This window comes from Chamaea fasciata, unplaced genomic scaffold (genome assembly GCF_029207755.1).
Source record: "Chamaea fasciata isolate MVZ Bird 193981 ecotype frontalis unplaced genomic scaffold, bChaFas1.0.hap1 SCAF_3, whole genome shotgun sequence".
Lineage (NCBI taxonomy): Eukaryota > Metazoa > Chordata > Aves > Passeriformes > Sylviidae > Chamaea > Chamaea fasciata.
Genome location: NW_027094088.1, coordinates 107,127,245 through 107,151,738, shown reverse-complemented (window position 1 = coordinate 107,151,738; position 24,494 = coordinate 107,127,245). Strand labels below are relative to the sequence as shown.

The following is a 24,494-nucleotide window of genomic DNA, read 5'->3' as shown; positions in this document are numbered from 1 at the left end:
TGATGGAGGGCCAGCTCTAGCAATGCTGCAGAAGCAGAGTGACAGAGGAGGATTTAATACTCATGCCACAGCAGCATGATCAATTCTTGCTCTTTTGTGTGCTTGCGGATTACAGGTATCACCTGTATACAAAGTAGGATATCCAAAAGAGTTGCAGCCTGTCTCTGTTGCCACAAAACCCTTCTCTAGTTTGTGTCCCTGTTTATGCCGCCCTAATTTTAGACATAGGATATCACACTCTGGAATTATGGCCAATGCATCTTTACCTGCCCATTCTTTTTGCTGATCAGTAATCCACTCTCTAAATTCCACAAAATCAGTGTCTCTCCCTCAAATAAAAGCAGCAAGTGTTGCCTATGCTGGCTCAACTGGAGTAACACAACTTCCAGCTTCTGCCTCCCCTCACACCTTCCCTTCAGTCAGCACAAATAGCAAAACAGAGAGATATGGACTGACAGAAGATCTTTTCCTCTCTGGGTGCTGTCAGCAAGTAGCTGGCTGCCAGTAGCAACCAGATGTGCTCTATATCCCTGCTGACTGAGTGGATGCTGGAAGGATGTGGACAATAAGGGACCTTTCATCTTTCATCTTCTCCCTGTCTCTGCAGTTGCTCACAGTACCTGCAGATCCCAGACGCGAGCAGAAATAACTTCTGTTATTGTTTCTCACCCTTGGGTATTCCAGCAAGGACTAACAGATGCTGTGCCCAAATCCAGGCCAACAAAAAAGCTCAAGTTGGCAAACAAACTTTTAACCAGTCCTTCCAAGGAACTTAATAATTCACCAGGACTGCTGGTGAGCACAGCACTGCTCTCTTACATGTCATATTCTTGCCTTCTGTCCTGATGCTCCCTTGATCAATGGTTCATGTGACTAAGAGTCTCTTGGCGAAAGTGTGATACTTATTTGCTTTTCAAAATAAAGCAAACTTCAACTCATATGTACAAATTCAGAGTAAAAGAATACATTTACTGAATTGGACATGTCTTAAAAGTCAGGCTTTAAAAGCCTGCTGTACTTGTGGGGAGTGAGGGTTTCTTGCTGAGCGGCTTTTCTACAGCTCATCCCTATGGAAGGATGCAGCGCATTTTTCGTGAGAGCCACATCCAATTGCAGACCCTCATTTCAAAATGAGCTCTACCTAACTCTGACACAGGTGAGACCTCCTGCCTCTGCATGTCTTCACGCTCTGACCTAATGCCTTCCATCACAAAAGATTCCATGAGACCCAGTTCAGCCACTGCCAGAGCAGTCACCTATGCAAAGGAAAGGGGCAACAGTTCAAAGCAGGGCACACAGAGGGAGGAACAGACAGAAGAGAAAAAGCATTCTCTAAGCAATTGAAACCACAGGAGACTGTGGGTGGATAACACAGAATAACCCAGACTGGGTCGCTAGGACTAGCTCTTCACCTTTTATTAAAAAAAAAAAAAAAAAAAAAAAAAAAAAAAAAAAAAAAAAAAAAAAAAAAAAGTCTTTAAATGGTCGGGACTTTGGCTTTGTTTCTCCTTTGTAAGAACCATCTCCAGCCACACAAGAGCCCAGGCACCAAAAGAGGACTCTGGTTCCCTACTGACTTACAGGGGAAGGCAACACCCCCTAGATCACCCCTCCAGTCACCAGCCAAAGGTTATTTGCATTTCAGACTCTCCCATGCTGGGCGTGGAATGAGGCCAACACACAGACTGAGAGGGTCTGCAGTTACCTGAACTGCTGTTGAGATGAGAAGAAATGAAGCTGTAAGCTTCACGTATGGACCATGCTTCATGGTGAGTGCCAGCCCCTTGCAAAAAGGAATTGCTCTGTCTGAATTTAAGGCATAAGGATCTAAGAGAAGCAGAATACATAAAATAAAAATCTTTTCAATAAAGGAGTGTGAAATAACTATTATTAAGTTGAGGCATATTTAAATATAACTTACCATCCCTTTCCTTTACTCCAAGAAAAAGAACGATAATTCCAAGAAGATACACACCTGCTATGACCCCTGCTGCAATCATGTAAACTTTTGCCTTTCAAAAGGAAAAAAAGACATTTGAAATAGTGACAGGAGAATGAGAATTCAATATGAAAATTTCAGTCCCTTTTTGGTAAGCCACCTGCAAATGAAGAAATGCCCATCTGCATACAGTCTGCTACTTCTCTGAAAAATCTTCACTTCTGCAGTTCATTTATAAACTACAACTGCCTTAGGATAAATTCAGGGCATATAAGTATATATTTATTGAAGGGGGAAAAAAAAAGGCAGTGAATAAAAGGGTTACGGTGTTGGCAACCTGAATGTTTTAAAAATTTGCTTATGTTGAGACTAACTACAGACATGCACAGTCACCTGATCAAAACCATGCATCATCCGCAGAGGTGTTCTGATTTTCAGTAAGTCCAGTTGATCTGGCTACACAGACTGCAATCTGGAATTTCATGGTGGATAGGAGAGTCCTCAGTACTGATGTAAACATAGTTACTACAGTTTCTGCATTTACACATGATGATAATAATGACAATCATGAGTTCAGAAATCATATTTTCATGGCAAAGTTTTGAGACTATGGTACCTTGCATGCTGGTTTCCCCAGTTGTTTAGTGAAATATCCAAGAAAATTCAGAAATCTTTGCTTCCATTTAGCCAGGAGAGCAAAGCCTCCCAGGATACCTCCCACACCACCAGATCATATTTACTGTTTCTAACTCTGATTACGCTGACTTTGGATTAAAGTTTTAAAAAATATTTTGCTTTAGTATGATGTAATAATTTACCTTATACTGTGTTATCAAAGATAGCTTATAGAGCTTTGTGAAAAAATGATTATTTGATTGGAAAACTGAATTTCAACTTATTTGTTATATATTGTAGATGAAATTAGTATAAGTCTAAGAAGTTGGTAAAAAAATGCAATTACAAGAATGTACTTCAAAATATAAAGACACTTAGTTTAGGTGCAAATGTATTCAGATGAACCATGTAAGAATAGAAAATTTTCAAGAAAACAACTTTTGTTAAGATGTTTACATTTCAGAAAATAACACGGTAAGATAAAGGAATGCAGGACTATTCTTTATATGTGATAAGGTTTGGGATTTTTTTATATCAGAGCTATAAATTAAGTCACAGAGTACTTTCGCACTGTTGGTTATGGCTTGCACAGAATACAGAGTGCACTAGTGGAGATATCTGAATTCACTTAACCAAGGCAATTTCAGCCTGGAATGTAGCTGAGCCAGGAGAGAAGGGCATTTAAAAAAAGGATAGCAACAGGACTCCTTTATGAATTTTATGTTTTGTTTTTATGTATTTGTTAATTTTCTTGAAGCATTTGAATTAAATGTTGGGTTTCATAGGCCACCATTAAATGTAATTTGAGCTAAAAGCATCAGGGATACTCATGGTAGGCAAATAAGAATCTCTAACCCTGAACAAAATTTGTTAGCCCATCTACTACTCCATCAATACCTATGTTTAGTTTTCAGTAATAAAGATCCATTCATAAGCTTATAGTAACAACTTCAGGAGAGCTTAAAAATAACCATTTCTTCCACTTCCTTTCTTTCAATAAGGAGCAAAATAATATCAAGTTGTTCACTAAGTGCTTTTTAAAACCAGAGGTACTCTTGAGCAGCTAAGAATTAGTCCTTGTGACAAAAAGAGTCAGGGTCATACTCTTGAAGGGCACTAAAAGAAAGTCAAGATTTGCCTTCTTCTAAATATTTATTGATGGAGGTACTTCAAGTTCAATTAATCTAGTCTTGCCTCAACTTGTTGCTTAATGCCCAGCAGCCATACAACCAAAATTCAAGACCCATCATGATCCAATTCAAGATCTCCTCTTCACTGTGCAATTAATTAGGTGCATATTCTGCTGTGTGTGGTGTGAACAAAGGGCAGGTTTCCAGTCACACTTCAGCTTTTTCAGATCTGAAAAATGTTTGTGTCTAAAAGATTGTCCATCATTTCCCAGCTTTAGTATCTAGTTTAATGAAAGATAATGCTTATACCTATGAACTCTGGCTACTTTAGTCTATGGATTTTTGCTAGTTTTTCAAAATAAAAAACTACTTGACGTCCAGCTCATTGCGAAGTTTCTTTCTCCTACCTCTAAAATGACAGGAAAGCACATGTGGTTAGACAGAAAGGAAATAAATCAAGACTGTGTATTTTTTTTTCCCTTGAAAGCCATTTCAGAGATTTCAAAATAGAAATTGGGGATTTTAGTCTGAAGCAGACTCAGACAGGGAATCTGCTGTGCAATGAAATTCAGCTTGCTCCAGGACTTTTCAAGCTACTCGTCTTGACAATTCACAGAGGTGTAATAAACACAGTAATGTCCTACATCAAACCATTGTCCCAGAAGCTAAAAAGGATGGCAGGATGACATTCTGTGTCTTGTTAAAACACACATTACAAGTTACCAAACAAGAATCTTCAAAAACACATTATTCAGCCATGAAATGGCATGGCCACTTAGAGAAGTAGCCCAACTGTCCTCAGACTGTTGCCCAGGTCAGCTCTATGAGAAGCCTGTGCCAAAAAAACCAAGAATTAGGTGGCACAGAGGCAAAGAATAGTATCTGGAAATGGGGGGAGGCAAGGCTTCATGGACCAACAGTGCTGATGGACCAAGAGCTCTTTCCTGGACCAAGAGTGCTGATGCCAGAGTATGCAAATCCAAAACACAGATAAAAACATGCCTTTAGCTTGTGATTTTAGTGCTGCTGAAGCATGATAATAGGTGTTGCTCCACTGCATTAGGAAGAGCACAAATACATACTTCCTCATTTGCATCAAACATTTGAGATTAGATTCAGGTCAAGGAATCTTCTTCATAGGGTATTTTATGTACTGGTTGGTACTTGCATTGACAGAGCAACAGATGAAAGTATAAAAAGAAAGGATGACTCCAGCAGCTGGTAAATTGGAACCAACAATCTGCTAATTTCACAAGTGACATAGGAAAAAAACACTACACAATGTAATTGTTTAATTCAGGGCCTGTTTCAAGACCACTGCAAACAATGGAAGACTATCAAACTGTGTAAACTGAGGTTGGGATCAGGGTTTAGGCTTTCCTCCCAGACATAAAATCTCCTTTGTTTCTCAAAAAATATAAAACTCAAGTATAAGGAGATTAAATTATTTGTGCAAAATTACAGGAAAAGCCTGTCACAGAAAATTAAATAAATAAGCACGGATCCCTAGGTTCGTTCCACATGTTAACCACTGAGATTTGCCCCCACTAATGGGTTGTTACCAACTATTTACTTTTAACAGGGCTTTGTACCTTCACAGAAGTACAGATTCCAAACAGGACTTAGAGTTTCTTTCACAAAATTGCCATTAATCTCTACAGGAGATCCCCAGTGGTAACTCCTTTCAAAATCCCTGTCGCTGAACTGAAAGATCCTGCTGTAGCCAAAATTTTATTGTGGAATCATAGATTGGCTTGGGTTGGGTGGGACTTTCAAGGATCATCTCGTTCCAACCCCCTGCCACAGGCAGGGGCATCTTCCACTGGACCACATCACTCTGAGCCCAATCCAACCTGGCTGGACACTTCTAGGAATGAACACTTCCAGGGATGGGGTGTCCACAGCTCCTCTGGGCAACCTGTGCCAGTACCTTGTCACTCTCATTGTGAAGAAAAAAAAATGTTTTCCTAATATCTAATGTAAATGCACCCTCTTTCAGTTTAAAACCATTCCTCTCCTCCAACCTTCTGACCATTTTTGTGACCCTCCTCTGGCTCTGCTCTAACAGGTCCATGTCTTTGTTTGTGCTGGGGACCCAGAACTGGATGGAGGATTTCTGGAGGGCTGAACTGTTCTTTTCTTACTAAGCTTCTATAAAGTGTAAATCAGCCCCTAGTGACAACAAAGGGCGGCCATGTCCCTCCCAGCTGCTCTACAGGTTTGGCACCTCCTGCAAAGTTCCTCAAAGAAATTCTGGTGTCACACTGAGGAGGGGTTGCAAAGACAGCAAAGACAGAAAGCATTGTCTGCAACAGGGTCATTGTCTCAGCATCACTGATTCCAAGGAAATCGTGTTCATGCTCATCCAGCTGGATTTGATATGGTATTAGAGAAACATCCCCACCCTTCTCTGTAGGATGTTTTAGTGTGTTCCCATAGACACTTACTTGATGAGACAGGGGATCTGAGGGGTCTGGAATGCTGGGAGTGTCATGCCAGGAGTCAGTGGTGTTTACCGAGGGATTCACAGTGCAGTGGGGAGAGACATGAGCACTGGCCACAATCTGCCCCTGAAGTGCAGCTCCAATCAAGGTCCCAAGCACTTCCATGGTCATTCCTAAAGAATGGAAGCACAAATGTGCACTGAGGATGAGAATTTTGTTATTCTCACTGAAGAGAAACATTATCAAACCATGTCCTCTTACAGGAATGAGCAATGCCAAGAACAGAAAGGTCAGTAATAGAACAGTTTCAAGGAAAGACAGTTTTGTCATTTATTTTCTGATCAGCTTTGAGAAAAAGCATCCATGAAGAGCCTTTCCTATGCAAGCTGCATGAGAGATGTGAATGTTGAGATTAAGAGCCACAAGAGAATAATGTGGAGATCTTTCATCTTGAGGAACAGAGCAGAACTACTCTTTAAATGCCGTTTTTTCCAAAGCAGGACTTGGAGTCATGACATCAAACTGTTCATCTCAAACTTGACAGCAACTTGTGAAACACTTATCTAATCAGACCTCTGAGTCCTCCAACTGTAAAATAAAGTGATACTTGCCTCAGGTTTATGGAAATGGTACAGCTTCTAAGCTCTTGGAAACAGCAGGTGCTGTTCTTAATTGCCTAAGGCCAGAGTCAGGCAGAACTAACTCCCTCAACCTCAGAGAACGATTCAGATCACTAATTCTCACCAGAAAAAGGGATCATTAAAAAAAAAAAGCAACCAAAGCCTCCACTTCAGAAAACAAAAATCTAACCATGGACGTCATCTCATGAAATCAATCAACAACCTGACCAGCTCTGTTAAGGCAAATGGTGAGAAATTTGGGTTCTAGTCCCTCCTCACCCTGAGGGATTTCAAGCCTGCGTGCCTATTTCCCTGCAATATGGCCATATCCAGCACCCCCATGGCCAGGAGATAAACTGAATTCCTGTCCTAGCTCCAGAGACTCTTTAGATGTTTTGCATAAAGCTACATTAGGACTGAATGCATAAACACAATAAGGATAGGGACAAAGTCTCCCCATTTGTGAGGGAATGGACTTATCATTGACCCAGACTTCAGGCTGTTTTTCTATTTTTTCTCTTTCACTGGCTCCCAGGGCCATATGCTGCTTTCTGAGAAGGACCATGGAGGATTCTGAAGGGATGCTTCCAAAGGAGGTGGTTATCATACTCCCTCTGGGAAGTGGCAGGCATTTCAAAAGCTCCCAGGTTCATGTTAAATCAAGTCTCCTTGTAAAAGATCTGTAAGAGCCTTCCTAGGTGACCTCAGACATGTGGCTTTTTGTGTGTCCCTGTAAAGGAATAAAAATACTTCACCATCTAAAGGGAGGGCAATGCACACAGATTCCAAGTGGTTCAGACGGCGCAGCAATGCAGGCCGAGTGTAGCTCTGCAAGATCCAGTGAGGAAAAGGAAAGAGAGGCTCCCTAGGAGACCTGGTGCTTTTAAACCCTTGCTACTTTGTTCCCAAACTCAGAATGTTTCTGAGTGGAAAATCTGAGGTGCCCTGTAACATTAATTTAAACCAATAGGAAGTTAAAAAAAGTCCCTTCCCCAAACTTCACATCCAGTTTTACCAGCAATGTTGCAATTCAGTCCATGCACACAAAAATCGTGGCAGATGGTGGAAATCTAACCCCAATCTGGTCTGAAGTGTTTGGACACAAACTGGTCTCAGTTGGGCGTTGCAGAGCTTCCAAAGTCAGTGCAAAGGCAACACACTCAAATTCTCATTCAAAACACCACCTACACATTCATAACCTTTGTCTAGGGCTCTACATCTGCATTTTATCTAGCACTTGTATAGAATAAAACTCAGAAGCATCATTAGAGGCACCAGAAATACAACCACTGTGAAACTTCATTTTCTAAGTAGTAGCAAGAGCTGAGGGACAGGTATTCCTCAAAGTTCTTGTGTGCTCAGAATTTATGATGTATTACTTTCCACATCAGCCAAGAAAGCCGCTCTGCCAGCAGACTGTGCCTTGAAGTAGGTTATATTTTGGTCAGAATATAAGCAGGAGTTATGTTAAAGCAACTTTGGAATCCAGTATTTCTACCTTGCATTAATAGCAACAGCAGAATAAAATTTACAATAAGCAGTTCTGCTTGTCTCCAGCAGAGGGTAATGGATCCTCTGATCCCAACCTTATTTTTAAGAGCACACTTCATATTACACAGCTGTTTTTCTTTAACAGTTGAAGAAATGCCTGAACAACTGACTGCATCCAAGACTGTCTATCAACAAGAATTCCCTATGAAGCCCAAAGAGAAGCAAAAGTGTTTAAGCAAAACACTTACCAAAAATGAAAAAGATTTTAAAAAAAGGTTCTTACCTAAGCCTAACTATTACAAGAAAACTTTGCTCCAAACAATTATATCAACATATTAAAAAAAAAACAACCCAACATTTGAAAAGTCAAAACTATAGTTCCTTCTACCTTAATTTGGTTTATGAGAACAGCTGTACACTCAAAAGTTAAACTCTTTCTGAACAATGAAATGACACTATAAATGTGTGACACCTCTCAGCCATGGAGTTCAACGGCTTTTATGAGTACAAGTTCCACATACCTATGAAGCCCTGCATGGGACTAGCAGATCAGAAAGCAGATTTATTTGGATCACAGCCTCTGAAGACATAAAACCAGACAATAGGAAACACTAGGTACATGGATTTAGTTAGAATTTAGGCCAGATGACTCAGAATACAGACAGTGCCAAAGAATATAACACAACTGGAATCTCCTGCTGTTTAGTACTGTCCTGTGACTGCCAGTCCAGACTTTTTCTTAAAGATAGTTGACGGTAATGCAAATCACAGCTGTTCCATGTCTCTGGAGAGGGACTGTGTTGCTCAGGGGATACTGTATTTAGAATTTTAGACATTACATTTTTAGTATTTCTCGCTATTTCACTGTGTTTCTGTGGGTTTCAACATAATCAAGTATGTTGAGAGTTAGAAGAACTAATGGAAGAGAAAAGGGATCTTGCCAGGAAAACAGATGCAACAAAAAAAATCCCCTACAAATTATTCTAAAGCAACACTTTAAGAACAAATAAAGACATAGAAAAGCCTTTCATGTAGTACTTGACTTTTTTCTCTTTACCTTGCTTAATGCAGTTACACAGTAAAGAAGGTAAGAGAACAGAGCTGAAGAGAGCAGAAGGGGAGGAAATTGTTCTTCCGTTCAATTTGTGATCTATACAGGAAATCTTGAAAATATTTTCACTGCACTTTTTTTGATCTGATTGATTTGCTTCAAAGCTATAAGTTTGTTTGGTTTTGGTTGTTGAAAAGCCAGAGATATGGTCTGGAAAGCCTCATTCTTTTAACTAATGCACTCAGAGTGCTAGTTATAGTACAACAAGATCTGCATTTAAACTACCTGGTGTATGTCAGAATTAATTCCAAAAACAGAGATGAAATGAAAAAATAGATTTCAGTTGGTGTGAACATGCACACAAAGTTCCTTTCCTTTTCGGTTCAGTTAACTGTCTTGGTTCTATGAGTTCTCACATTTTTTTTTTCTCAGAAACAGGTTTGGGATTTTAGTTCATAACCTGAAACACATAAATCTAAGAAAATATAAACTAAAAAAAAAGAAGGCAACAAAACAACAAACCCCAAATAAAACCAAAACAACAAATTCCTCAAAATTGCTTTCATACTTTCCTTAATCAAATGTTTCTTGGTTTTCCCCCTACAGATCACCTTTAAATTAAATCATTATTCCTTACCCTGACTTGGTTAAGAGTGATTTTTTTATTGTTTCCTCTGGCTAGCAATAAACCAAAAAGAGTTTATAGGTAATCAGACAATTTGAGACAATTAAATATTAATGTCTCCTATTTAACTAGAAAAATGCAATTCCTTTGAAGACAAATTAGTTTTCATCACAGATTAAAACATTCTTATAAAAGTCCAATTTAGGGACACAAATCACAAGGAACTTCCTATAGATTAAGATGGATTTTCAGTAAAACTCAGCCCCAATCCCCAAGAGAGAGTCCAGATCACACTCACGATAGGCTGTTGCAGAATCTCTGTCCTTTTGGTCTGTGCTGAGAAACATGGTGAGGGCAGAATATGGTACTTGGAATAACTATGGAAAAAAAGAACATGACTTAGGAAACATCAGGGTAAAACTGCTGTATTCCTTTGAAATCCAAGAAAATGGTTTAACGGGATCTTGGAATTAATTTAGAACATTCATTCAGAGCACTGAGAACCCTCAACCAATTTTTTAGCACCAAGACCTGCCTTGTCTTTCTGGTTTGTAAAGCATGTAATAGGAAAACAGTATTTTTCAAAATACAAATAACAAATAATAAAATAACCAGAGGGTTTACCTTGTTCTTGTGCTCCTTCCGTTTCCTTGGGGAAACATCCTTCACAGAGAGACTCAAAAGAACTTTGCTTTCTTTGCACTAGGACACTATCATGTTCCTGGCTTGAGCTAACTAACAGGAAGCAAAGCCATAAAGAAAAATACAGTTTTCCACTTTATTCAAGCCAGAAGACTACACAAATGCCCAAAATATTTCAAATATCTGTCTAATTATGTAAATCCAGGAGATAATAGTGAAAACTACTCTGTCTTTCAGCACTATTGTGCCACACACTCCTTAATTTGAGCTAAGCATTAGTTAAGACAATTGCAAAGTGGAACTGGGACATGAACCTGCCTAAACAACCAAGTTCTCTGGTGTACCCTCCACCCCAGAGATTTGTAGCCAAATTAAGTTTTGCACTCTGCATCCCACAGTGTTTGAACAAAATGCATTTTTGTTCACCTCCATCAAAAATGGCAAGAGTGTACATTTTCAAAACTCTGCCATGAAAACCCTGTGTTTCTCTTTCAAAAGAAAGAGGAAAGAAATTATTCAAAACCATATGGATGCCTTCTGGACCATCTTTCTACTGGGAAAACAAAGGGCCTAGGGAAATATTCAAGCTTAGCATAGGAATACAGAATTCCTAATCTGCTCCTGAAAATAGAAGTTATGAGAAGTTGGATGTCTAACTGGAATTAGGAATCTGAACATCTATACAGGAACGAGTTGAGGGCACTGGAGGTAACCTGGATGAATTAGCAGTTCATTTACCAGAAAAAGAATTGGCAGAAACCATCAGCCAGCAGAGAGTTTGATAAAAGGGCATCTGTCTGCCCCTTAAACTCACTAGAAGTTGAAGCAAAAGGTGTAAACAAGTTTACTAAATATGAATGCTTTAATATAGACAGACAACAAGCAAGGTACTGCTGAGAACATCCTGACCTGTAATCTACTTACTGTGGTCAGTGCTTGGAAAAGGCAGTGGAAAGTCAGATACCAAGCAACTCTTCCTGATACAAAGGGAGGCAGGTACCACATAAAAAAATAGGAGATTATCGTGAAGGGTGTGCATGCCAGCACCCTAGGAAGAAAATTAACACACATCAACGATCTCAAAATAATGACAGCAAAGCACATTAAATTTTCCTGCTAATAATCAATATAACACAATTTATTTTATGTGCAGTTTTTCTAACTGCAGTAATGTATGCTTTTAAATATCAAGTTAGTGTGCATTAAATACACAGATTACATAAATTATAGTAATATTAATATAAAATATATAAATACACAGATTGATACTTTCAAAAAGCAGAAAAAACCCCCAGCAAATCTGATAGAAAAGAGCTACACTTAAATTAATATCCCAATCCGAAGAGACATGATTTCCTTTCACATGCACTGTAACAGCACACCTACACTGCCATTGCCTCTGCATGTCTCAGATCACACATTTATTAGAAAGAATCACTGAAAACCAAGCTCTGTCATCATGTCTTTGCATACTCCAGCAATTTTTACATGAGTTTACTTATTATTGAGATTCCCTCTTCTTCAAATTTTAGTGTCTTTGGTTTTCCCCCGAACTTAGACTCTTCACTGCTACTTCAAGTAAGTGCAAATAAGTTGATACACTTAAAAATACTGAAAAAAGCATAAGAGACAAAGGACAGCCCGTTGTGAAAGCTCCCACACTCTGAGTCTAATTGGGTACATGACCATTTCCTCCATTTAACTTCTAAGCACTTCAAACACAAAAGGATCATCTTCAGAGTGGAAGGTGGTTTTAATAAAAGAACCTCAGAAACTTATATTCCAGACATTGCCATTAACCAGCAATTAATGACAATAGTCTAAAACCTATTTCATGCAAATAGCACTTGTCAAACTCCATGACACAGAATTGGTCAGATGCTTTATTATTTCCTAAAAGTTTGAGCTGCAGCATCAGGCCTGACCTGTATTCCTGTAAATCAGGCACTGAATAATGTATTTAGATGACTAAGATCCTAACAAAAAATTTCCAAACACATAAAACAGAAAACAGATTAATCCCTTCACAACAGCACTACTGACATTGGGGGTCAGCTGATTATTTTGCAGTTGTGAACTGAAAACCTGGAATACAAAAGAGTAACGTGGGTAAATAGTTTAGTAAAACAATGGCTATTCCACACTGCTCTTTGGGATGGACAGCATCACTGGGAGCTGAGCATTTACCAGGAAAGTGCCAGGTTCTGGTATTCTCTCTCCCTCTGGTCCCCAGCCCACAGTTCACCCACAGCAATGGAAAACATAAACAAGGGTAAAATCCTAAAACATCTCAGGGAATCTACCTTCCTCTCCAAAAGCATGAGCTCTTCCAGATGGTGTCCAGGCAGAGCCACCACACTAAATATCTTCACAGTCACTTTTTCATGCAACTTTTTAGGAACAACCCTCTCGGTATTGTTCTCCCCTTTCCCACATTTTCCTTTCCTCTCTAATGCCAGGGAGTTTTCAAAGCCTTGCTGGAGCTGCTGAATATCTGATTGTCAGCTATTATCTGTTTTGACAAAATGTTCGACCAGTATTTCAAGTCAATGCCTGCTTCTGCCTTTTAAAGCCATTAAATAAGTGATTGATGACTTTGTGTAATATTGAGGACAGTATTAAATGATAGTTAAACATTCACTTCCCTTACTAATGTAAAGCTTTTCTGACAAGCTTTTCTGACTGAAAAAATTCCATTGCTTCATTCTAGATTATTAAGAAGTCAGAAAAAACTCAAAATACTAAAGTATTTTTAAGCCAAGGGAAGCCCCATTTTCTGCCTTGTAAAAAAATGTCCTGACTCTCGAAGTCTAGGGACAGAATTCCCATGAAAATATTAGCATTACCAAAAAACCCCAGACAAAATCCTCCTGTAAAGAAAGCAGCTGTTTGATGAAAGGTGGGGTTAGATAAGCACTTTTCCTGTATGAAGTGTAAGATATGTTGGAGCTGGTTTACAATGAAAAGGGCTGATAAGTTCATACTTGTGCTAGTACAGGAATCATTCTAACATCAATGTAACACTATCAATAAACGCATGCACTTGCTGTATTTTCAGAGAACTTAGAAAAAGATAAAAGGCATCAGAATACTTCTAATGGCATTTGTACAGAATTTTCATTGTTTTCCTTTTGGATAGCTTTCTTACTTGGTTAATTCAGTGGTCATTAAAAACCACACCATTTACCTGGCTTCCAACCAAATCCTGAAAAGAGTAACATCGTAAGCTCCTCTTTTCCCATGAGACTTGACAAAAAGCTTAACTTCAGCCTGAAGGCCCTGTTCCTACTGGGCCAAGAGCAGCTGATCTCAGCCTTTTTCCAACCTGTACTTGCCTTCTCTATTTTGTCAGATATAACCTGCCCATGAACAACTTTCTGTAGTCATAAAACTACACAAGAGCAAGAGAACCAGCTAAAAAAAACTGTGCTCTTTTTTCCCTGAAATTTCAACTTCCTTGCTCAGGACACATTTACTCTTAGATTTTTGTTGTAAAACAAGCTTGTGTGTTATACCAATTAAAAATTTGCAGTTAATTTAAAATATCTTACAACACATCCATATAATGTATGAGATAAAATGATGAAAGACTCCCTATTTCACAAAGTAGTCAGTCTCCCCTTGGCTTCCAAAATATTAAAAAAACAACAAACACATGCCCTGTGGCATGGATGAGCTTGAGTTCCTCTAGCATGGCCCAATCTTTTCCAATTTTTCTTGCTTCACACCTGTCAATCTCGTTCCTATATGGGCAACATTCATTGTTCTAACCTCTCCTTAGAGCACATGGACAGCACGTGCACACAGGTAAGATGTCACAGTGAAACATCACACACTTCCTTCACAAAAAAATCAAAATCTTACAGCATCTCACTCATTGTAAGAGTCATGGTGATCTTTTAATGAACCATTCTGACTACGGCATGTAAGAGAAGCAGGACCCTGATGAGTGCTGTAAGAAGAACCTCACACAGTGCCATGGCAGTGGTGGCTGCTGAGCCCTTTGGTGCCGTGGTGTCACATCTATTCCACATCCATGCACACACATCTGTTCTACATCTGTGCATGCATCCTTCCCTGAACTGAAAGGCCTGGGGAGTTAAAGGACCTCCTGGAAGGCTGATGTGAGATGTGAAGGCACTCTAGGACATAAGCAGAAAGAAGTTCCAACTTTGTGGACGAGTGAAGTCAAACTAAAGAAATCTAGACAAAGATGAAAATTCAACCACAGATTTAAGAAAGGTTTAGATCTCAGCTTCCAGTTTTGCTAAAATTATAGTCTCTTGGCTTTTTTTGTTTGCATCTCCAGTGGTAGAAAATCTCTTCTGTGTTTTCATGGGTGAACAAGTTAAAGATGACACAGCAGTTTTTAGCTTTTATTTTATATATGAATACAATCCCTGAGACTAATGGAGTGAGGTGGCTGGATGATCACAACACTAAATATCCACATACACATGTAAATGTATGTACACATTTATACCTACCAAGGCATGAGCCGGCCAATTTTCGTCCATCTACTTTTGCTAATAAAAAAGCCAGCAACAGGATCAGTAACTGCACCTGAGGCTTTGCCAATGAACAGCACCAAAGAGGCGTGAAACGGAGTAATCTGAAAGTACAGGCAGAACACAGTAAACAAGGGCTATTGTTTCACAATACAATGAAACAGAATAAAGCAACTTTCCAGAAAAAAACACCTCAGTGTTTTAAAGAATAATGATAGTTCATTTACAAAACACGTCTGCTGCTGTCATAGAAATTCTTATTGGTTACCCATAGCAAACAAATGAGACATTGAGATTGGTGCTGTGAATTAAGGGATCAGAAGGGAAAAATGCAAGGAAGGAAACACCCAGAATGTGTTTGGGATGAGGAAAATTAATCAGACAGTCAAATAGCAAAGTCCTTGTTTTAGTCATACAATCTGACAGAGTCCCTCTGTAATTACCCTCTTGCTTTTCTCCCACACATCTCCATCTCCCCAAATCTTTATCTTGACCTGATCTAGAAAATGGCAGAGGGGGCTGTTTACATGCAGTAATGTTTTTTCTTCTCCTGAGACTAGCAACAAGGCTGCCAACTGGTGGCATGTGGCTGAGGAAGAGGTTGTTGCACAACAGACTTTATCCACTGGGGACTGAGTGGTGACAACTGAATTGCGTAAAGTACATCTGTTCAAATCAGAGTTGCCAGCACGTGTCCATCACATCTCACTTGGAAAACGTTCATGGATTACATAAGAATAAAATGGCCAAGTAGAAAAACCTCTGAAATTAACCCAGGTGGACCATACTTTAGTGCCTAAATAAAAATACAGTTTATCTCAGGCAAGGCATTTATTTTTTTACATATATCTGTACAGAGCTTAGGAATTCCCATCACACAATGGTTAAAAAAGGTGGGTTCTCGTCCAAGTTCTCAGTTCATGTCCCTGCAAGTATACTCCTGAAAAAAAACTACAGTCCTAGAAAAAAAATCATTGAAACCTATATAAATGTGAATGTTCCTCACATCAATTATTGAGAGAAGCTGCTGAAAGAGCCTCTGTGGCTTAAACAGCAAGAGCAGACAAGATCCCTCCATTTCTATGCTTTAACACAGCAGTGCTCCAAAGGCCTGGAAAACACAGCTGATACAACACCAAGCTTGAGCAGGTATCCCCTGCTTTCCTGCACAGGATATTGTCTACCAGGCAGCATCACCAGGAACGCAGCTGGTGCAGGTCCCCAGCCAGCAGAATTTGCTGTAGGTGTTCTCTCAGAGGTGAAAGAAGGAAGCAGTGATCTCTGGATGTCCTGGATGACCAGTACAAAACTCAGGACTGCGACAGACTTCTGAAACCACACCCATTATATTTTAGCCAAATCAGGTGAAATTGCAGTGGCAGTCAACGTTCTGTCACTGCCAGCTCCAAGACACATACTCCACCCTAGAAAGTTTGTGACCAGGGAAGGATTGGGAAAGGCAGTGCTCAGCAGATAACAACAGTGGCTCTCCATTCCATTGCTGGGTGGTGGGATGAAGCTGAGACGAGCACTGGACTGTGTCCCACCTCCTTGCTGATCCACCTTTGCTGGCTCCTGCCCTCCCACAACCATCAAAAGGTGGCAAGTAGTCCACCAGCCCTGAGGCAGACTCAGTGTGGGGGCTGCACCAGGGCTGTCCACAGGTCACTACTGCTCCTCAAGAGACAGGGGAGCCAAAATAAGTATAAAATAGCAGCCAGAAAGAGAAAGGGGTTGAAATATTGTATTTATGAGGGGGACAAGAACAAAAACCTACAAATTAGGTGAGTTACACATTCGTATTTTGTTTGGATGACTTGAACAGACTGAAAGGAAGTGAATATTAGACACACAGAGGTGGAAAAAAGCTTTGAGGATAAAGCAAAATCTCTTCCATGTTAAGAGTGGAGTCTGTATAGTCACTCTGTCTTCATCATTGGTATGGGCTTATACATCCCTTGGCTGCATTTCCCTATCTCCTAAATCTAGACAGTGTCAGTCAGCACCAATGCCAGAAACTTCTCAGTGTTAATAAATACAAGATAAAATACGCTAAATTCACCCATCTCGAAAGGAATAAAGGCCAGAATCCTTTTATCAGAGAATTTTGGTGCTCTTCAGCAATTTGACTCAAGGATCCTGTGTGGTTTGGAGTTCCATTTATATCTGTAGTCTATACAGGTAATTTAGGCGGAACAAAGAATTCAAATTGAAAAATTGTAAGTTACGGAAAATTAATAAAAATATAATTTTCTTAGAAAGGATCCAGATTATGTATGAAAGATTACACTTGGTGACTTTCACATTCTCTCAAGAGGTTAAAACAGTTCTGCTCTCTAAGTGGGCATGAAATAAATCCAGGTAGTGACTATACAATTACATTCTCGCCCCTGAAAATGTGTGGGAAAGAACACTGGATTTCAGAGCTATTTATCAGGCCTTGAAATAAATCCTGTCCCTGCAGGACTACTTCAGAGAACAAATTAAACCATCAGGGAACAAATAATTAAGCCCCTTAATGAAAGTGTAAGTATATCACTACAAACATTAAGCAAAATCATTGGGTTTCAGTAGCAGCTTGTTAATAAAATAATTATTTTGATGGCACTTATTTACATAATGCCCAAAGATGCACAGATGGGACCCCAGCTTTCTGGACACAAATACAGGAAGGAACAGTCCCTTGCTTTGAGAATTTTCGATCTCTGTGATTAGCAAAGAATGGGGAAACTGCCATATTTCTAAGCACCCTGGGGAAATGTTGCTAGAGTCTTTCTTACTTATTTCCTGCTTCATCATCTCCAATGGCTTGTACTGCCATCCTTGATGTCAGTGGGCAACAGTTTTATTCTGAGCTGGTCCACCCCCCTGCTGTACTCTCAGGCTCCTTTTTCCACCTCCAACTCCTCAGATTCCACAACATCCCCTTGACATCTTTGACACTGCTGACCAAAACTGGCTCCTTTTTTACGTCTTCTGACTTTGATCTCAAGGAGACACTCAAGATGATCTCATCTGTACATGCACACCTCACTGTGTCACGTCAGCTTTTAATACCAGACTTTTATAGGAAAAACATAACCCCAAACTTCTGGACACCTCCAGTCATAATATCCTGTCTTTAGAGACCAAATTAGTAATGATACCTGACCAAGAACCTCCTGTTTTTCCCAGCAGATAGGAACAGCCATCAGTGCTCAAGTCCCACCTGTAGTTTCAGAGCTGTCCTCACATCCCCTGCAATTTGGCCTCAACTCCCTAAAATCTTTTTTCTATCCTAGTACCTTGTTCTAGTTACCATGCATGCATACAAGACAATCCAAAACAGTACAAATTGCTTATGGATTGATTTTCTTTGTGTCTCTGATGTCCTGAATTCTAGCTGGAGCAGCTGAAAGTCAGATGAATGGGATGACTCCTGGTGCTTTGTTTCACTAGGTCTGCTTCTATACCAGAGAGCCACAGAATGGAAGCAAAGAACCTTCAGGAAGGATAACTCAGCTTTATTTGCCATGAATTTACCTTAGAAAAACCACATAAAAATTTTGTGAAATTATGCTGGCTACAGGGTCCAACTGGAGCATTTTTAACTAAACCACGAGAACAAAACTTCACAACCCCAACATGGTGACATTAATGTTTTCAGATGTCTCGTATCTTACACTCTTTGACTCCTGACACTGAGAATTGATTTTTCTTGTGTCTGCAAGTGTGTGAGCTCTACAGCACCCAAAGTTCTAATAATGATCCCAAACTAAAAGAGAACAACAGCCATCTCAAGACAGAAAGAAAACTAGAGGGAAAAAGGAATTCTGGAGAAGGTTATGCAGCTCCCAGGATGCTGAACAGCTAGAGGCAATGACAAGACAATTTAAAATATTTAGTAACCAATTCCCCTTCTATCCTTCCAGGAACATGACTGACAATATCAGAGTTAAGTCTACAATCTGCAAATGTTTCTTGTGCTACTTACATGGGCTATGTCTAGCAGGTAGATCTGAAGGAAGAAAGAAGCAGCACTCCCTGCCACTTGGTTTGGGGCACCTCCTATGGCATAGCACAGTTTGCTGCACATTGAGAGCCTGTACCCCTGTGTGAGAGGAAGCAGAACAAACCATGAGTAAACCAAGGTGCACAAGTTAAAAGCTACACAAGTGATAAGGTTAAAGTCTATAGTTAACACCAATTCCATGCATTTGCTTCACAGCTCTTCCACTAATAAATCCATATGCTCTCAAACCCTGTCATCAACAGGCATTTGGGGTGCTCATTACTTTGATTTTTATGGGTTTGTTCTCTAATTCAGCCCCTGAAAACAGATTACAGTGTTCCTAAAAGTGAGTTGTGGTGACCCTCAGGCTTATCTACCTTCCTCTCACAAGCTGTTAAAAGGAAACAAGTCTATAAACAAGCAAGAAGCAGCAGAGAAGTGCCACACTATTATTTGGCCTTGGTTTTGTCTTTTAATGCTAAATTCATATTTTTAAAGGTTGAAAACTTCTACTTTAAAAAAATATTTCTTTTATTAACCTTTCAGATAATAATTGGTAAATACTCTCCTACCACAGCAATGAAACAACATTCACAGAAAGTTACACAGACCAAACAGATCCCAAACATTCATGCTTTGTTTCTTCCTTTGTCACAAAATCCTGGTGTGACACTGGCAAAGTCACTTGACTTTGCACATCTTCCTTTTGACTTGACTTTTCTATATCTTTGTGAAAATTGGCATCATAGGGTGAGTGATTTTGGGCCCATGTTTTTTTTAGAAAATCACTCCAAATGTGAAATGTAAAAAAATTTTGCAAAACTGTGCTCTCATTTGTCATTTGATGTTTGAAAAGTACCATAAGCATGCAAGAATATTGTCAAACATAATAGCCAAATAAGAAAAATATTGAAAAAATAAGATTGCATACCAGTAATTAAAACACAAAAATTGCACAGTTTAGAGATTCTAATGAAGAACATAATTTTTTTCCCAATAGTAGAAGTTCCAGGATACTGGAAAGCCTTTAAAAAAAAGATAGGATTTAATTTTATGCCATAAAATTAAAAATTAAGAAAGAGAAAGACTTTTTGTTAACCTGCACTCCTTTCAGAAGGACAACACATCAAATCAAAATTTTAACTTCTAGGCCTTCAGTCCCTCTTTAAAATTTGCTGTCAACAGAAGCCAGGAAACATGAAGAGGAGCAGCAGTATTAATCCTGGGTCTGCCTTCTCTCTGAACTGACCACACAAGCCCTTAATTCTTATGTTAGATTGGGATAAAAATAGAGATATGGAAATGAAATCCACCACAACGATATTCTGACACATTACCTAATTTCTGAACATTTTTAAATTTACTAACCCATCATCTTTACTCTGTAACAGTTTTGAGAAGTTTTAGACTTCCAGGCAGTGCCTTTCATCATCTAAACATTTCCCTTTGTACTGTTTTATCAGAGTGGGTGTGAACAAACGAGCACAAGTATCAAGACTCCTTCCTTTTTGTGTTTTCCCAGAAAAAGACAGGGTGGGATCCCATTACTACACCCAAGGAAAGTGGACACTGTCAGGACATAAGCTGCAAAATGTTATCACCACAGCGGGCCTCACTTTACACTGCATTAGCAAGTTTCTTCTTTGAAGGGAAAAAAAAGAGTGACAGTCACAAGACAGACTTCATCGCAACAATGATACTATTTAATTTGATAAGAGATTGTAAACAAAACAGATTATACACATATTTGCTGTCCAAAGTAACTCTTCATTTTCCATACATAAGTCCTACTAAATATGCACTTTACTAGACTTGTGGGTCCACAGAATTTTGCTAGCTTGACCCCTTGCCATTCCCTTGAGCTTTGCTCCAGGGGCTGTGTACTTTAAAACTTTGTCTCACTTTTTTGTTTTTTAGTCATGAAATTACTTTAAAAGTTTGCTTTCCCTTGATACTTTCCCTCCTGATCTCCAAGCATTGGCAAGATGACTTTCAGCTGAAATCAAGAGATATAAACCACTGCTATACAAACCCTGCATCCTACTGCAACCTCAAAAACGGAAAAAAACCCTTTTAGATCCGTAATGCTGCTTTCACACTTGCTTTCACTAGTAATTTTCATAGACTCACAGTATGGTTTGGGTTGGAGAGGACTTAGGAAGATCATCCAATCCAACCCCTCTGCTATAGGCAGGGACACTTTCCACTCACCCAGGTTGGTCTGAATCCCACCCAACCTGGCTTTGAACACTTCTAGGGATGGGGCAGCTTCTCTGGGCAAGTTGTGCCAGGGCCACAATGCCTTCATAGTAAATAATTTCATCCTTACATGCTTCTTTCAGTTTGAAACCATTGTCCTTTCAATATCTAAGACTGTGGTAAAACAGAAAACATAAATGCCTCTATAAAATATACGTGATTCCAAAATGTTTTTAGAACACGAAGAATGTCAAGTTCTTAAGAACTAACCTAATTAAAGCTGTGGTACACGAAATGGTCAATCAAGATCTAAACTTAAAGGCTGTAGGTAGTATTCCCATCTTTACAGCAGTTTCATGGTTAGAAAATTGACAATCGTACATTTTTATGAAGTCTAACTGCAATTCCACACACACCCAGAATGCTGCTTAACTACTCTCTGAACCTGCTCCCAGATCACCTTGAAGCAAAGTTAATACTCTGGTCACAGCAGTAGTTAAGTTTTAATTAAATTTTGGTTATGAAAGTTATTTTCAGAATAAAACAAGCTGTCAGATAGACACGGCATACAGAGGTGTTCTGTCTGGTCACCCACAGAAACACAGGGAATCTGCAGTTCATGAGCTCCCTGAAAGGTAGGTTACATCCCGATCACTGCTCCATATCTGTTTTCCTTTTCTTTTACCTAATTGCTTTTGGAACATGTTTGTACATTAAGCCATAAACACCACAGCAGTTCTGCATGGAAATGACACGTACTGTGAAAGGAAATGCTACTGTCTCTGCATATCTGCTGCCTTCTAATTTCATTGACTGTCCCTGAGCTTCTAGCTACTGAGCAGCAATCCTTCAGACTCTACATTCTGGCATGTCTTTCAAAATGATGCAGACCATAGTAGATTTTTGCCTCTCCATGTTGAATTCATATGGTAAGAACCACATTTTCTGCCTCAATATGCAATGGAAAGTGGTAAAATGAAGGTAGGACTCTGCACCAGTAAAGCTGAAACATTTCCTTCTCTCTAACTTCCTACAATTTAGGGCACAGAAGATGCACCTGGCAGCTGTCTGTTTCAGGATCTACAGGATCAAGTTCCCCAGCCTTGGTTGGGTTTGCATGATACTGCCCATAAGTGCTGACACAAAGTGTCTTGGGAAGGATAACACTGAGCAGGGCTGTGTGGCCAACGGCAGAGCACTGGCTATCAGCAGCTCACAGGACTTTCCTCCAAGGGCTGGCTGTCCCTGCTGCATTGCTTCCTCAAAAAACTCAAAATGCTTGATTCCTGTGAAATCCAGCAAAAGCTTCTTCCTGTGCAGGTTTGTCAGCAAGCTGAAAGTGCTCCACAAATCATTAGAGACAGGAATGTGTAGGCAGTGGTCAAATAAGGAATGAAACATGAAAGTACGATCAAAATATTGTTTCGAGACCCCTGTGGTGCAGTTGAACGCCAACACCAAATTTATTCTACAAGCTTTAGGAGAAACGCAAGATGAGTGCATGGGAGTTAAGAGGAAGGCAAAACAAAGTTCCTTTTCTTCTGTTCTCAGATTAACTTGAAAATTTTGCACTTACACACGCTCCCATCATATCAAATTTAATTGTGTTTCAAGGCAAACCAAGAAACCACAATAACTGAGAGGTTTGATTTTGCTCCTTAAATAGAAAGCTTAAACATTGTTATGAAAAATAAATCCTTCCCTTACACTGTAGTTCCTTTATTTTTAATTCTCTTGTAAGTTAAAACCATACTTGTAAATTTTCCCTTCCCCAACAGAACAGAAATTGAATACAATATTTATAGCAGAACATCATATTTCTACAGAAAGTGTTTCAGCTCATGGAAAACAGCTCAGCAACTGTGTTATAGGCATAAGGAGCAGCCACGTTTTGTCCTAAGCTATTCCTTATCAGTGGAGACCAGAACTGAACCAACAAGTCATTTAAAAGCAGTAAGAACAGAGAGCGAAACCTGTGACTCAAAGATAAATGCTAGTCTAGGTTTATCTGAGAAACAATGGAATGTAGCTAGCGAGGAGCAGCTTTTGAGTCAGCTTTTCTCCCAACGTGGAATTAACACTGGTAATGTTTCTGTTCTGTGACCAAACAACTGCCCCTTGAAAGCACGAGTGCGGCAGTCACGGGTGGCACCCCAGGTTCCTCACACCGAGCATCTTGAGGACTGGTTTCAGGTTTCTTAGTGACATCAGCCCACCCTTGGGTGGAAGAAAACAGGAGCAGGGCTTTGAGCACACACCTAGGAAAGGGCGTATGAGTAAGGTGGGATACAGCGGTGCTTTCTCAGGATATTCTTCCAGCTGCTGGCAACGCAGCTCTGAGGAATTCCGTGCGACAGAGACGGTGTATCTGTGCAACATCTGCAGATTTATGCCACGAATTTACCCAGATGCTTCCCAACCACAAAAATTCAACCCCGAACAGGACGTGCCAGGTGTCTGAAGAGCTCCATGGGCTGAATGCCCGCAACATGCTGTGAAAGGCTTCCTCACCCGCTCTGTTTGCAAGCTGCCCCTTTCCAGTTTCACCTGGTGCTCCCTCAAGAGCCATAGAGTTGGGGAATCCTCGCTCCTCCTCACCTGCCTCCCACTCCTACCGCGGCGAGCACCGAGTCTGAGGAGGCAGCGTAAGAAACCTTCGCTCACACCACAACACAGCCCTGGAAATCAGGAGTGTTCGAGGCTCCGGGAGAGCGAACCCCTCCTGCCTCCCGCATCCCACCTGCCTCGGTCTGGGAGGCAGCCCTGGAGGGGACAGGAGGTGGGAAGCGAAGGCACTTTTCCCCGGCACAGCAGCGGCCAGCAAACAAATCCCGAGCAGCGCATTCCAGGCGAAACGCAGCTTGCGGCGCTGCCCGGCGAGGAAGGACGGCGGGAAGGGCTCAAGAGCTGTTCCAGGTACTCGCTGGGGCCGCGCACGAAGCCCCGCACAAACCTGGGCTGCCCCAGCCCGGGCGAGTGCCCGCCACCCGCCCGCGATGGAGGCGAAACGCCGCCGTGGCGGGACCCCGCTCTCGCCCTGGGCTGTGTCCGAGGGGCTCCCCAAGCCCCCCGACAGCCGCCCTGCCCCTCGCAGCCCCGTACCTCCTGCTCGCCCGCCGGGGCGTCCCTCGCAGCCCCCGCCATGGCACCGCCGACATCCCACCCCGTGCGACACCTGCGTGCCCGGGGCGGGGCGGGGAGCCGAGGGACAGCGGGCGGCGTCCTCGCCGCCCTCTCAC

General features: G+C 40.6%; 1 protein-coding gene across 1 annotated transcript in view; it reads right to left on the bottom strand.

Moving 5' to 3' along the window:
• MFSD2B (MFSD2 lysolipid transporter B, sphingolipid) overlaps positions 1–24,399 on the bottom strand; it is a 38,491-nt gene extending 14,092 nt beyond the window's left edge. The window contains exons 1-8 of the mRNA XM_066180566.1: positions 24,358–24,399; positions 19,039–19,155; positions 15,045–15,169; positions 11,482–11,605; positions 10,214–10,292; positions 6,132–6,301; positions 1,922–2,012; positions 1,706–1,827 (exon numbers count right to left, since the gene is read on the bottom strand). Of these exons, the coding sequence (XP_066036663.1) occupies positions 1,706–1,827; positions 1,922–2,012; positions 6,132–6,301; positions 10,214–10,292; positions 11,482–11,605; positions 15,045–15,169; positions 19,039–19,155; positions 24,358–24,399 (870 nt within the window). The remainder of the gene's footprint in view (positions 1–1,705; positions 1,828–1,921; positions 2,013–6,131; positions 6,302–10,213; positions 10,293–11,481; positions 11,606–15,044; positions 15,170–19,038; positions 19,156–24,357) is intronic.
• Between the last annotated feature and the right edge of the window lie 95 nt (positions 24,400–24,494).